Below are 14,324 nucleotides of genomic sequence, written 5' to 3'. Positions count from 1 at the left end.
TCATTAAAAAAGTGTCCACAGAGCTACAAAGAGATAGGTAAAAGGCCATTTTATTGCTAAAGTAACCACCATTCGTTGTGTTGAGTCGATGGTGAATATCTCATTTCGCTACCCTACACTACTAACTGCAACAACATCCCGTACAAGATTTTGTCGACATCTGTCGCCATTATTCCAACATGATAGAGATCCATCTTGATCCAGCATGACTACCCCCTCATGTTCCATCCAGTGTAACAGTAGCCGCGCTTTGGCACGCTCATGTCCCATCATGCGCTCCACCGTCGTGACTCTCACCGTCAACCGCCTGCCATCTAGCGGCCGACCATACACTACTGCAGGAACCTTTGCCGATAGATACAACCTTGCAAGTAAAGTTATTACCGGTGAGTGATGCTAAAATGTCTATCTCTGTCTGTTACACCACGGCTACGCGCCTGGCCCTTGCCATGGGCCTCTCCCACTCGGAGAATTCTCTCTATGCGGGCAAGCCCTATGAAACACGCCCCGTCAACGTCTCAGCGAAGCACACACTGTGAACGTAGATCAACCCTCAAGAGCTGAATCAAGAATACCCACATTCATCGAATAGACAAGCTCGACGGCCTGCGAGTCTATCCCACCCCCGCCCCCCTCTCGACACTCCTCCAAGTGGCGACCCAGTCCAGCAACGAGGCGATGTGTGACGGACCTGCCGCCGTCGGGCAGGCAGCCAGTCGGGGCAGGCAGGGTTGTGGGTTTACCGCTGGCAAGTCTTATGCCATGGCGCCGGGGATGCTTGTTTGAGGAAGCTCTGCAAGTTGACCTGTTTCACAATAAGGGGGTCTCAATGGAATGTGCGGTCCAGACTCGGATCCGTCCTTGGATCGAGAAAGACTCCCGGACGCTTGACAATGCAGCTGCGGCGGGGGTGGTCGAGCTAGATCACGATAGAGTGGCGCTGAAAAACAAGATGGCGAAGGCGTGTCGAGAAGGGTCCTGGTCGACGGTCACGATGCCCTCTTGTCGCCCCTCCGACGACGCACCTGTCCCGGAGACCGGCATCTAGACCTGGAACTGCTAGATCTCGGCACGGAGACAGGTGGCGATCAAACACCAGAGTCATAGCATCGTGTTTGAGATATCTCGTTCGCTTGAGCGAGGTTGCACCCAGATATCCAAAAGACTCCATTTTGGGAGAACATGCTCCTGAAAAGGGCGCTCGGGGACAGGAATAGCCAAGCTGGCGGAGCTATCCAGACCTTGCTGGCCTCACTAGCTCAACGTCAAGGGAGCATCTGCAAGTCGAGAGCGCCCCGTCACTTGCCACTAGGCTCAACTGCGTGAGGAGGAGACCCTCACAACCCACAATCAGGGCTCACCTGGACGCCGAGGCACGAGTCAAGAGAAGGGAAGGGGAGAACTGGAAGGCACCGTGCCTTGCTGCGCCATCGACGGGTCGTATCTGCAAGGTCGAGCGGAATGTCAACCGGATCGTAACCCCCTGATACCCCAGAAACAAACCTGGAGGCGAGAAGTTTGATAGCCGGTTGAGTAAAGTGCTTGCTTCAAGATCTTCTGGAAGAACCTGTGGCTGGGTCTTGGACGTTTCAGCTCCTCGGAGCTGGGAGCAGGGGGTTATCTCGCGGTTTCGGCCTCTGCATGACATGAATGGAACAGGCCCCGAGCAAGATGTGATTATCTGTCGGACCGGCTGTAACCGACTTCAGAATTGGAAATCAGGAGAGGACAACAGTTGAATCTGTTGGCCCGAGAGATTCCGAGAAGAGGGAGAGCTGTGACGACAACTCTAGCAAAAACTGACGAGTTCACCAGCCACTCCCTCGCAGGAAAAGAAACTTCTTTCCCTTTGGTGAGTACCTGCAGTAGTGGCAGAGCGTAACGGTAGTGGTGGCAACGACGGCCAAGGACAATGCCGTTGTTTCGATCTCGGGCTCGTGCTTGGCCTGTTTCAGGTTGTTAGTCTGTTCTACCGTTGAGATAACCCAGGTAAGATCCGACGCTAGATGGGCAAAAAACTCGGGCTGGGGCAGCAACAGCAGCAACGGCAAGAAACCTAGAACTGACCTCGGCCAGAGCGCCGGGTTGTCACAGTTCCGTAGCGGTTCATCCCCAGCCTCACGGGACTCAGTCTAGCAAGCAATGGAGATGCTAGCGAACTGTCTCTGGCTCCTCCCGCAGCGAGTCAGGCGCCAGCCCGGTATAAGCTCGAGCTCGGTCTGGAGTAGATGGGTGATATTCGGGCCCTTTCTGGAGCCCCCTGACTAAAGTCGCCAGTTAGCGCTGCGTGTGTGTGAGGGGTGTCGTTGATATCCATCTCTCGCCAACTTGATCACTCTCTCACTCAATCCATGACGATGTGATTCCGCGGTGAGCAAAGCAAGGCAAGGCAAAGCAACCCTGGTGAGAAGCGATCCACCGCCGGAAACACAGCCCGATCGGCGACCGCTTACACCTTGGTCATGGCTGTCGTGACGGGATGCTATTTCTAGCTCAGGTTGATTTGATGATGGGATGGGATGGGATGGCAAGAGGTTGGAGAGTGAGCCAGAGCCAAGGTGAGAAGGCATGAAGAAGAAAGTTGGTGTGGGAACCTGAGGCAGCCAATCAGCAGCCCGAGACACGGCTCAAACTGGGCCACTTTTGCGGGCCTAGGAGGGGCCCCTCGCTACAGAAACGCTGCGTATCGCCGACAGGGAAGCTCTTCAGGAATGTGATTGGATGTCTCAAGATGCTCAACCTAAATTTGGGCACACACCAGCTTCTGAAACGCCAGCGTTGAAGCGTTGTGGCGGCCCGTTGACAAGGTTCTTTTCTTTCTCTCTGGAGTAGATGGGGAACAGGAATTCAGGCAGAGAGGACGAGGATGAGGGCGAGGCCCAGTTGCTGTCACCGCAGGAGGTGGCATTGGTGGGCTAGACGCCAGCCAGATCTGAGCTGTGTCAGATGAGACAAGACCAGAGATGCCGATCCAAAAGTTCAACGGCGTGTGCCGGACTTGAACCTAGGCTAGGGCTTCGACCACGTTGGAACCGAGTCGTGCGCGTCTCCAGCAGCGACTCTCTCTGTCTAGACAGCTTGACAGACGCAGAGACAAACCCTCACAGAGACACAAACCCACCCGGCCCGCAACGGCGCGAATCATGCCTCTCTCACGTGCGAGTCGAGTCGTCGGGTCGCTTCCATCTTCCCAAGTGCAATTTTAAAATTGCTCAGGGGCAATGCAGATGGTGTCGCAGCCGATGCTACCATGCCCTGACCACATGCAAACCCATCCCGTTTGTCTCTGGCTCCCTTTTGCCGCCGACCAGGAAATCTGGTTCCTGGATCGCGAGCTTCTTTTGGCGGATGTGATATCGTGAGAAATTCGAGTCAATGAGGCTGGCCAAGAAGCGGGGGAGTGAAAGGATGTGATCAGCAAACTGCACACTGCAGGATATCGACTCTCGCCATTCACTCATTCATTGTCCCACATTGCTGCAGGCCCCAGAGGAGAAAAAAAGGTTCCAATAACCAGCATGTGATGACGCCAACGGCTCTCTCCCTTGGATGCCGGCAGGCCGTTATTGGCTTTTCTCCCACCGTGTGCCATGCTCTCATCTGCAACCTGATCGAGCGTGCTGTGATCTCCCATTGTCTTGCAACCAACGCCACAGTATTACGGACATGTTTTGTCAAATCCTTCTCGTGTGTCTGGCTGGCATGGATTGGATTTGAGTGGCTTGCTCACAGAGTCAGAGTCATCCATGACTTGTCGTCGTCTTTCCAGCAGAGGGAGGGAAAACCACGTCTGGACATTTCCCAACCCTTGACCGGCTGGTGTGCATCCAAGGTACTGGTCCACAAAATCATCACGTCCCATCCAATCGATGCCATACCCGGGAAGCCTGCGATGCCATTGATTCGACATCATGTCGATAGAGCCGAGCAGCCCAACCACTCACTGGGCTGGCAGAACCCAGCATATCCAGTGAAATGCTGCTGGGAGCTGGGAGCTGGGAGCCTGAAAGGGTGTGAGGGTTTCAGAAGCCCAGCATTGTTAGCGCACCAGCGTCGAAACGAGCACGAGGTTTCTGATGCAGTCCTGCGGGCGCGTTTCATCTTGATGAGGGACCCCTTCCCCCGTGTCGACACAGCCTCCCGCAGGGATGCGCGTGCCAGTCATCCTGTGTCTGTCGGCCTTTTGATGGAGGAATCTTCAAAGCCCATCCCTGTCCTGCAGCGAAGCACCTTCAACAACTGGCTCACCCGCCACATCAGCCATCATGGGGACCAAATCAAAAGTCGGCATCGAGACGTGTCCTTCTGCTGCTGGCCCAAGGTAATTTCAAAGGCTGGGCTGTCATCGTCAACGCGTCCGTAGAATATTAGAGAAAGATAGTACGGCACGGCACACACGGTGGAAACCACGCTCCGAGGGATCGCCAAACACCGTGGGGGATTGTTTGTCAAGCCTGGGTTGCCCTGGTCTCTCATCCATGGGTGCATCTCCCCGTTGGCCGGCTTTAGAATGCGTTTACCACCTTCTAGCCTGGCTAGTGGCTTGTCCATGGCCTGATTCCCTCCATGATGCCCCATGTCGACTTACGTCGGGCATCCGAGTTGGGAAATCCTTTTACCGACTGAGTCGCGACTCTCTGGGACATGATCTGAAGAGCCGTTTATCTGGCAATGTCTGGAAGAAACGTGGGAGCAGAGTCACTTCCAAGACATCCACACCTGGCTGGCCGTTGCTCGATTTTCTCCACATGGATTCTTGTATAACCAACTAGCGCAGCCGAACAAGAGTCAATGCTTCGTCGTTCGCACAAGCCTTTGTGAATAAACCCTTTATGTCGTGCATATGCAGTCGCAATGGCTGACTTCTTCATCTCTGAGCATGTCAGACTTGAACCAGATGCTTCATCAGTTAGTTATGCTCGTGCCGCAGGGAGAACAGACCCTCCTCCATCTCCGCCTGGACCTCACCTCAACCGAGAGATAATTTGAGCTTGTGCTAGGTAATCAAACACCCGCATACATGGTCTGCGAGATCCAGAGACATTGCTTATCCCCCTTTTCTCGACCGACGCGACCTCTCTCAAGGGGCAGCTTAACCCGACTTCTATTGCTTGCGTTGTCACCATACTAATACGGACTGCTCATGTTGTAATAAGACAAGAGCAACATCCGTAGTGGAGTTGCCCAGCGACGGCAGAGACACCGTGACGTTGGGGGCGGCCACGCGAGGTCCGGTAGCCCCCAGCTCTTAGCTGTAACCTTGATCTCCAACCCGCATTTCGCGGTATGTTGTTGATTCCGAGCCTGTCGAGCTGGAAATGCGTCAAGATTGCGAGCTCGTGGCCCGGCAAAAGCCACCTTGTCTTGTTGGTATCGTGGGAAACTTTGACCTCTTTGATCTGATGAGAGAAGACGGCGTCCAGGATTGGCCGACGACGCTAACAAGTCCGATGGCTTCGTTCTTGCAGACTAGCATTGGTTTGCCAATCTCGTATACTCCACTCCCCCAGTCTTAATCTTTGGCACGGTCGATGCGAGAAATGGCCGGTTGAGAAGCCGATGTATTGACAAGTGGGTATGTTTCTTTGAGCCAACTTGAGCGCTCACGGCGGGTTGCGCGGTGTTCAGAAGAGGAGTTGTGTTGTTCGATGCTGGGCAATATGGGATCTCTCCCCGTCGATTAGATGGCCATGCGCCGCCTACCTTATTTTGCACACACACTGCCCTTCAACAGCTCCCACTGGCCCCGGCGTTTGGACAATATGCAGCGGCCTGGAGATTGGCCTAGATTGGCCCTGGGAATCTTGGAGCTAGGCTTCAGAGTGGTCTCTGGATCCAATTATTGGGCTGAGACAGGCGGCACGATGCGGCCAGCCCATGAACCACTTCTGGTTCAGGTTTCAGACAACATGCTTTGTCATTTTTGGAATCTGCTCTGTCAGTCCTCATCCCCTCGACCGTCTCCATCGGTGTAATGACTGAGAGACATAGATCAACAACAGTGAAGAAAATGGCAGCCCCGAGTTGCTAGACAGCAGATGCAACTCTGGATTTGTTTCCGCCACCCTTGTCGACCCCGTCGGCCCCAAACCCATTCAGTCAGTCTCGTCCGACACAGAAGGGAGTGTGGGTTGTTGAAGCAGGGGTGTGGCACCAGCTCTCTCAATGTCGTACCTAGTAATAAGGGGAGCCAATGACGAACCCCCTGGTTTGGTGTTGTTGACATCCACCTCGATTGATCCATCGTGTGCCGCCGGGGAAGTCTTGTTTCTGTGCTATCCTGGTTTGTGTGCTCGGTCATCAGCGAAGAACCCAGCAAAGCCACCCAAGATTTGCCTCGACGCCTTCCGCCTACCGACATACCGGCGATATTGAACACTCGGGTGCCTCCACCGGCCCACGCGCCCCAGCGCCGATTCCCAAGCCCAGGTCGTGGTCTCCGGGCATGGGAATTTGTGCAGAGGCACTGGAGGCACAAAAAGGATGACATTAGAGCCAGACGCGTTGGGGCACGAGCCTCTTGTCGACGGCCCCAAAGAAACAACAAGCTCATGGCGTCGTACTGTATGGCGCCGGCACTGTACCTAGCTCGCTGGTGTTTTGTTGTTGTCGGCCATGCCATGCCATGGGCAATACCCTCCCTGGCCAGAAGCAAGGCGGCCCAGTTTTTGCATGACCAGGGGCTCTATCATCCGGACGAAGAGGAGATCAATGCTAGCGGTATAAGTGCGGACTGAACTAATGACATGGGAGGGAGGGCTATAGCAAGCAGCAGCTCTCGATGGAAATCTAGTGGTGGGTGGAGAGGCACGGCATAGCATGGCAGCAAGCAAGCGTGATGATCCAAGTTGGTGGGCGCGGCCTGGCCTCCATGGTGGAGGTGGAGGAGAACAAAAGAGGACTGTCCAAGTTCGCACTGTGCTTTGTTATGCCCCAGACAGACGATACACCCCAGCCAGGTATCCCTCATTGGCACGATGGGGACTGCTCTGGCTCACGCCCGCCGCTCCCGCTGCTGACGACCAAGCCCTCCTCCACCTGGCAGACTGAGCGGTACTTGCGGTACCTCCCCCTCCACCCTCCATCCCACCTCACTCCTCTAAAAAGCACCGTGCGTGGTATGTGGCTGCTCCTCTGTTCCCGCCCTCGCTCGCAACCTCCGTCGTTCGCCCTTTGGCGCGTGCTCGAGGTGGTAGTAATCCAATCCATCCATCCAGCCCAGTCCAGCCTATCCAATCCCAACCCACCCGGGCAGGTGCGCCTGGGCTTGCACTAAAGGTACCTTGCCTTATCCTCTCGCTCCCACTCCCACTCCCAGTCCAGTCTCCCTCTCGCCCTCTATTACCTGCTCCCGTCCGCGCGCGACGCTCCCACCACCAACTCCTCATTAAACCCCCGTGTATCCTCGCCCGCCCGTTCGGATTTCCTCTCTGAAATCTCTTCTCTGTCGTTTTGTTTTCTCTTCATTTTTTCTCTCCCTTCCTCCCCCCCCTCGCTCCACATCCTCCGCGGCCCCATTCCGGAGTCGCCCTCAGACTTATTGTTTCTCTTCCCTTTCAACAGAAGCCTCCCCCCCTCGACGCTCCAGGTTCATCTTCAACGCGACTCCTCGCCGTCAGCCGTCCTTCGTTTCTCTTACACCATCACGAGGTCGCTGCTCGCTTTGATGAACATTGCTCTTCGGCTCTGTTGATCCTTTTTATTCATTTCTTTTTTCTCCTGTTCGCTTACAGCTTTAATCCGGCTTCGATCCCTCGTTTCGCGCGAAACAACGGCTTCGATCCCCCACCATCGCCTTGACGGTTGCTCCCTCGACGCCTCCCAGCTTCGTTCGCTAGACGTAGTAGCTGGGTCTTGAATCGCATTGCGCAGCGGTTCCATTATTCCGGGCTGGTCTCGAATTTTGGTCAAGACGCATCATCTCAATCATCTTTATTTCCACTCGGATCTAGGCTGCGCCAGACCATCTCCTTCCACAATCGCCATCAGTCGACACACTCGTCTCATCACATCTTGCTTGTCGACAACAACTTCTCAACTTGCGATCCAATTGAACTGCACCGAATCGCTTCGACAACCTTCCCGGGCCTTTGAGCGCCAACGACACGACTGGCCGCCCGGTCACGTCATCCCAGACATCTCTTCCAAGACAGCACAGGATGTATTCACAACATTCAGCCATGGCTCCTCAGAAGCCTGAGACGTTCATGTTGAGTACTGAGGCTCAGCAAGCTCTGCCTCATGATGCTCAGGTCGCGCTGCAGCAGGTTGACAACCGTGAGTCTGGCTGCTACTAAATTGCCTCAGTCACACGAGCTGACTCTGTACTCAGTGAAATACTTCCTCATCTCCGCTCCCGTCGATTGGCAGCCCGACCAATACATTCGCCGATTTCTTCTGCCAACAGGCGAATATGTGTCCTGTGTTCTCTGGTAGGTGGCCAAGAATTCGGGCGCTTCGGCCGGGTGACTAACTGTGCGCGCAGGAACAACCTGTTTCACATCTCCGGCACCGACATTGTGCGATGCCTGTCTTTTCGATTCCAGGCTTTTGGCCGCCCCGTGAAGAATTCCAAGAAGTTCGAGGAAGGCATATTTTCTGACCTCCGAAATCTCAAGTCAGGAACCGATGCCTCTCTGGAAGAGCCCAAGAGCGCCTTCCTTGACTTCCTCTACAAGAACAACTGCATCCGAACCCAAAAGAAGCAAAAGGTCTTCTACTGGTACAGCGTGCCACATGACCGCCTCTTCCTTGACGCGCTGGAGCGCGACTTGAAGCGCGAGAAGATGGGTCAGGAAGCCACCACTGTTGCCGTCAGCGAGCCCGCACTCTCGTTCCAATACGACTCGTCTCAGTCGCTCTATGAGCAGCTGACCAAGGCCCAGCAAGCCAACTCATCTTCCTTCAGCGCCCAACAGGCTTCTTTTTCTCAGGCTCAGTCCACGTCCCCAGTGATGAGGGCGATGGACTCGATGCCTCCCCCGACAATGATGCCCCAATCCATGCCCCCTTTGGCGGAGGGGATGGACGCAATGGTACCATATGGGACGATGGCGGTCGCCAATCCGATGACCCAGCCCGTCCCCGTCAAGAGGGAACCTGATTTCACCCGTGTCCAGTACAACCAAAACGGTGTCCCCATCTCGCAGGGTCACCAGCGACACGCTTCCATGCCCGCTTATGGTCTTGAGTACTCGCCCGCCCCTTCTTTTGTCTCCTCCCAATACGAAGACTACAGCAACCGAGGGATCTCCTTCGAGCCCATCACGCCTCCCCAGCAGGCGCTGGGCATCTCAGCTGAGCCTGCGTACATCGCCAACGAGGAGACCGGCTTGTACTCTGCCATCCCTGACCACATGGCCGGCATGGGTGGCCTCAACGGTATGGTCCAGCTGCCCCCTTCCAACCTGGCTGGACCTCAGTTCTCCCGTCCCTATGGTACAAACAACGTCTACTCTGTGATCGAAGGTTCGCCGACATATAAGCAGAGAAGACGGCGTTCATCCATCCCCCCAACTATGTCGGCAATTCCTACCCCGGCTGCTTCGGCCCCAGCAGCCACCCACACCCACACCCACAGACCCTCTGAGCTTCGCAGGTCTGTTTCCGCCTCCGTTGGACCCGTCGCCGAGGGCGATGAGTCGGCGGACAACTCTCCCCCTGGTCTTTCCTACAGTGCCTCAGCGGTCTCGGTCAACAGCCAGCACCACAGGGACATGTCCCGACACGGCACCCCCCTGTCCACTGTTGAAGGCAGCCCCGTGGCTAACCCCATGGGAATGCACCAGCAAGAGTTCCCCCAGCTGGCCAGTGAGGAGCTTCCCAGCGAAGGTTCCATGAGCGAGCAGCGAAGATCTGTCCCCGCCCCTAGCGGTGGTGTTGTCCGTCGCGCTCGTTCCGCCACCGTCATGGAGGTTGGACCTTACCCTCAGAAGTCTCACTCCTGCCCCATCCCCACATGCGGCCGTCTTTTCAAGCGCCTAGAGCATCTTAAGCGGTAGGCATTGCTGTCCTGTATTATCCAAGCCATTCTAACTGATGGAATAGACATGTGCGCACTCACACCCAGGAGAGGCCCTATATCTGCCCTCACTGCAGCAAGGCATTCTCTCGATCAGACAACCTGGCACAGTATGTTTCCTTGCTCTTAGATCCCACTTGGCTACCCAGACTAACACCCCCTTTAGACACAAGCGCACTCACGGTCGGGAAGACGGCACCGAAGGTCCCCTCAACCTTTCTGGTGAGGAGGATGAGGACTTCTCTGGCGAGGACCACCTCGGTTCACTGGAGGAGGCTTCACCACACTCCGATAGTGCCTATGTTACCGGCTCTCTCAACGCTGTTGCCAACCGCTCGACCCCACCATCGAGCAGCACAGCTGCACCCACAACCATGGCACCCACACAACCGTTCAACAGCCTTGAAACTCTTAGCATGCCCATGACCATCAGCCAGCCGGCAGCTATCAATGCTAGCGGTATGATGTAACGGTTGACTGACGTACGAATTTGTCATTTCATTTGCACCTGGGTTATGACTACAAGGGACTTATGGCTTTACTCATGGGTCGAATTTGCAATGGGTATTCTTTCGTCCTACGCTGGACTTTCCTTTGTCTTTACATTTCATTTATTCTCATTTTATTTTCGGTTCAAAGCGCTCATCCGGAGGTTAAAAGATGAGAACCTGATAGATTTATGCTCGGATGGCCTTCAGGGAAAAGCTCCTGTCTGAGGGCATTGGGCGACAGGAAGGAGAACAGTGTTGCATTGAGACGGGATGTGAAGAGGACGCAACCTGTATATATATGGTTGCCATCCTTTCTTGAGAGGGACAAAATGTCTCGACATCAGACTTGAGAACATGTGTTCTTGACCAGACATGGTCGAATGTACAGCACATTAGAGAGAGAGAGAGAACTATGTTTGTGCAATTTGACTCTATAATCCTGCACCTGAAGCCTGTGATGTTAAGATGACCCGACCCATGTCTACCTTCTTCCCCTTCGGCCAAATGTATCTCTGCTCCCTTCAATACCCCTGATGTCTCTGTCACTGAGTCGCAACTCGGCTCCCTTGAGCCTACCCACACCAGGACGATCCACACCAAAGTCCCTTTTCCTCTCCCGGCGCCCTTTCTTCTTGCCTGTCTCGCGCTCGAGGATGACTCCGTTCTCTTTGGCTTCTCTCCTGCGCTTTGCCTCGCGTGCACCCGCCGCGGCAACGATCCCCTTGCGCATGTTCATAGGCATTTTCTCCTGCTTGTGGATGGAAATCTTGGAACCCAGGGCCTGGATGCGTAGATCGGTCGCCTTGTTGCGGGTGCGACCGGCGTCGAAGGCCTTGGCCGCAACAGCATGTCCTGCACCGTTGATAGCCGGGGCGAGGAGATGGGATTCAGCGAGGAGTCGGCGGAGTTCGAGATCTTGGGCTAGGAGAGAGGGGGCATCTTCGGGAAGTGCAGATGAAGAGGAGGTTGCGGGCGCTGCTGACGGTTCGGTTTTGCGAGAAGTTTGGTCTGGGGGACGTGATGACTGAGTAGATGTGTTAGTTGAGAGGACTGAATACACAGGGAGGCTGAATAATTACCATAAAGGCTTTTAGCTCTCGTTTTGGCATTGTTGTCGGCTTGGGTGGTTGTGCGCCTGAGTGGTCTACCACCTCTATCGTTGAAACTTCTGCTTGATGTTAACCATATGTCGCCATGGCTGCTTTTGCAAGACTCACCCTCTTCCTCCTCCTCCTCGCTTTGCTCATCATCTGAGAGACCACCCCATTCATCATTGTCTTCGGATCCTTCTTCTTCATCATCATCCTCCTCATCGCTGTCTACGCTGGTTGCGTCTTCATTGTCGTCGTCGCGCTTCGTAGCTTTTGACCTGGACTCGACATCTGCGCCAGGTAGCGGAGCGAATTGTGCTTCGAAATGCCGGCGAAAAATGGCAGCGGCGTCTTCCTTGGAGATCGAGGGCTCGGAGCGAGCTTTGCGCTTGCCTAGAACGGCCATGTTGGGCAAGGTCTGTTGGTTGTGGATTGGTGAAAGAAGAGGCTGGATGGGTGTCGACATGGAAATTTTTGGGTGGTGTTTCTCAGCCTTGCAAGGCTGCCCCACCATAGATACGATAACATCAAGACAGCCACTCTCAGGAGTCATACAGAGACCAAGTCAATTTGGCTTGATACATGCTTATACTAATTGCGTAAATAAAGTCTATTATACATATGTGCTTTTCTCGAGAAGCTTAGACCTGAAGTGAAGTCATCCTTCTCTGTGGTACATGACATGACCCATGGTATCATTATCCCCAACGCCAGTAATGCTGAACAAAAACTTAAGCCTTCCCGGCCAATCTTGCTCTCCTTGACTCTTCGTCTCTCCGAGCCTCGCTCTTGGCCAAAAAGTCTTCTCTGGCCATGTACGAGTCCTTGGACTTGCCCGCCAGTTCGAGCTCGTCCTTGATGCCCTCCTTGTCCACGTAGCCCGCCCAGTCCATGCGACTCTTTTCCACCACGTTGAGCTTCTTGGCCTGGGCCTCCTTGCCTGCCTTGATTCGCGCGGCCATGCCGAGGTTGAGGTCTGCTCGCTGAGGTAGAATATCGATTCGGGGCTCGAAAGCTGATCGAAAGGCCTTTCTCGGAGCTTGCTTTGTTGAGCTATCTGTGGGCGCCTCGGGGTCTTGCGATGCGAGATACAGCTTGGCTTCGGCCGAGTCGCGCGGGACGAACTTTTCCTCAGTGTGTACCCGACCGGCAAAGTTATATGTGCGCTTGATTCGTATCATGGTTGAAGGATCATCGACGGCGGAAGAATCGGCTGTTGGCTGGCCATCTTCGCCTTGCTTCTCTGCGTCTTTCGTGTCCGCATTCGAGCTATCAGCCTTGCTCCCAGCAGTAGAGGTTCCAGAAATCATCTGCGCCCAGAGGGCGTCGACATCGACGGTGACGGGCCCGTTGTTCGTAGCATATTTGCGCTCTTCTTTCCTGTGCCGCTGTTAGCAAACCCTGCCTTCTGGCCTCTGAAAAGCACCCTTACTCTGCCGCCCGCTGCCTTCGAGTCTTGATTAAGCCACCTTCTCCCCCTTCATCTTCGTCGCCGTGTGCCCCCTTCCCTTTTGTCCTTTTGCGTCGCTTCTCTCCTCTTTTTATGATGGCCTCGTCGCCCGAGTTATCATAGCCCGCCTCGTCGGCCTCTTGGCTATTTGCAGGTCGCTTTAGTCTGTCGTCGCCGTCTTCGGAGCCAGAATGGTCGGAAGCCTGGTCAGGCGCGGCATCTGGGGCGAAGTCGGAGTCCTCAGAGGATGCATATTGCTCGTCCTCGTCTAGAGTCGGATCTGGTGGCATTTTGACGTGATGGTGAAGAAGGAACCGCTTGGGAGTTTCATTCGCGTCAAGAGTGACGGGTTCTCGGTGAGCGCCCAGCTACGGAGCCGACGTCGGTGAGTGGCCAATCAGGGAGCTTCATTTCAACTCGAGACCGAGATAGATCAGTTAAAGTAATAGGGAATAAAATGGAGGAGAGAGTGGTTTTTCATGGCCATATTATGAAAATTATTAGCCAAATATTGCTGTAGATGAATATTGAGTTTCTGTCGAGCTTATGTGGCTGGGGGTGATTCACGCGGGTTGCCTTATTCTGAACCTGGTGAATGACCAACTTCCACCCTCCGCCGCTACCCAACCGGGGATCTGAAACCTAACTTATGTCCCTCAAACGTTTCTAACAGCAGTCGTCGAGAATCTTGAGGCATAAATAAGAATGAGAAAAGTGCCCCATATTGCCGATCGAGTTGAACTCGTGACGCAAAGGAAGGTCACGAAGCTTGAGAAACCCAAACCCCAGCTTAGCGTACAGACTTAGCCATGTAAATTACGGTGTGCTCCAGGTCTAGCCGGAAGAATCCTCAGAGTGACACCATCTACGTGGCGTCGTGGCATGTCAATGGAAACCGGACCAAGAGAAGGGACTCCACCTGGCGGTCTGGTGAACAACTCAGGATTGCGAACATCACCAGAGATCAAAAGGAGGCCAGACTTGAGTTTCAGGACTCGTATCAAAGGTACGGCATCCAGGATAGTGAATCGACAGGTTACATAGACCAAAAGAAAGCCGTCACATGGAAACCAGTGGTCTCGCAGAGTTTTCGAGCGTGTGATTCAGAATCGGTAGTTGATGAGATGATAACCCATCCCTACCATCTCACCCCCGCAAACGCCTAAAATAATCGGGGCGGTGGACGAAAGACATTTTCCCAATGCAAAGCAAAGCAAAGCCCAACCTAACCACTGCAGCGTCGCCTGGAAAAGCCGCTTGACAAGGCCACC

General features: G+C 54.5%; 3 protein-coding genes across 3 annotated transcripts; 1 reads left to right on the top strand and 2 right to left on the bottom strand.

The window, feature by feature from the left end:
- Positions 1-8,159: 8,159 nt before the first annotated feature.
- Positions 8,160-10,491, top strand: LRP88_09834 (homeodomain family transcription factor STE12; the record flags this gene model as incomplete). The annotated part of the gene is made up of 5 exons (XM_083246312.1): positions 8,160-8,277; positions 8,333-8,432; positions 8,486-9,997; positions 10,048-10,131; positions 10,188-10,491. The coding sequence occupies 5 exons, from the start codon at positions 8,160-8,162 to the stop codon at positions 10,489-10,491; spliced, it is 2,118 nt and encodes a 705-aa protein (XP_083097425.1).
- Positions 10,492-10,993: 502 nt separating this feature from the next.
- LRP88_09833 (uncharacterized protein) lies at positions 10,994-12,009 on the bottom strand (the record flags this gene model as incomplete). Its single annotated transcript, XM_083246311.1, has 3 exons — positions 10,994-11,536; positions 11,592-11,680; positions 11,730-12,009. 3 exons carry the CDS (start codon positions 12,007-12,009, stop codon positions 10,994-10,996), a joined length of 912 nt encoding a protein of 303 aa, XP_083097424.1.
- A 325-nt stretch (positions 12,010-12,334) lies between these two features.
- LRP88_09832 (Swr1p complex component Swc5) lies at positions 12,335-13,343 on the bottom strand (the record flags this gene model as incomplete). The annotated part of the gene is made up of 2 exons (XM_083246310.1): positions 12,335-12,983; positions 13,036-13,343. The coding sequence occupies 2 exons, from the start codon at positions 13,341-13,343 to the stop codon at positions 12,335-12,337; spliced, it is 957 nt and encodes a 318-aa protein (XP_083097423.1).
- Positions 13,344-14,324: the final 981 nt, after the last annotated feature.

The sequence above is a fragment of the Fusarium phalaenopsidis genome, assembly GCF_050370095.1.
Source record: "Fusarium phalaenopsidis strain FUZ10S chromosome Unknown contig_32304, whole genome shotgun sequence".
NCBI lineage: Eukaryota > Fungi > Ascomycota > Sordariomycetes > Hypocreales > Nectriaceae > Fusarium > Fusarium phalaenopsidis.
This window is presented reverse-complemented; position numbering and strand designations above follow the sequence as displayed.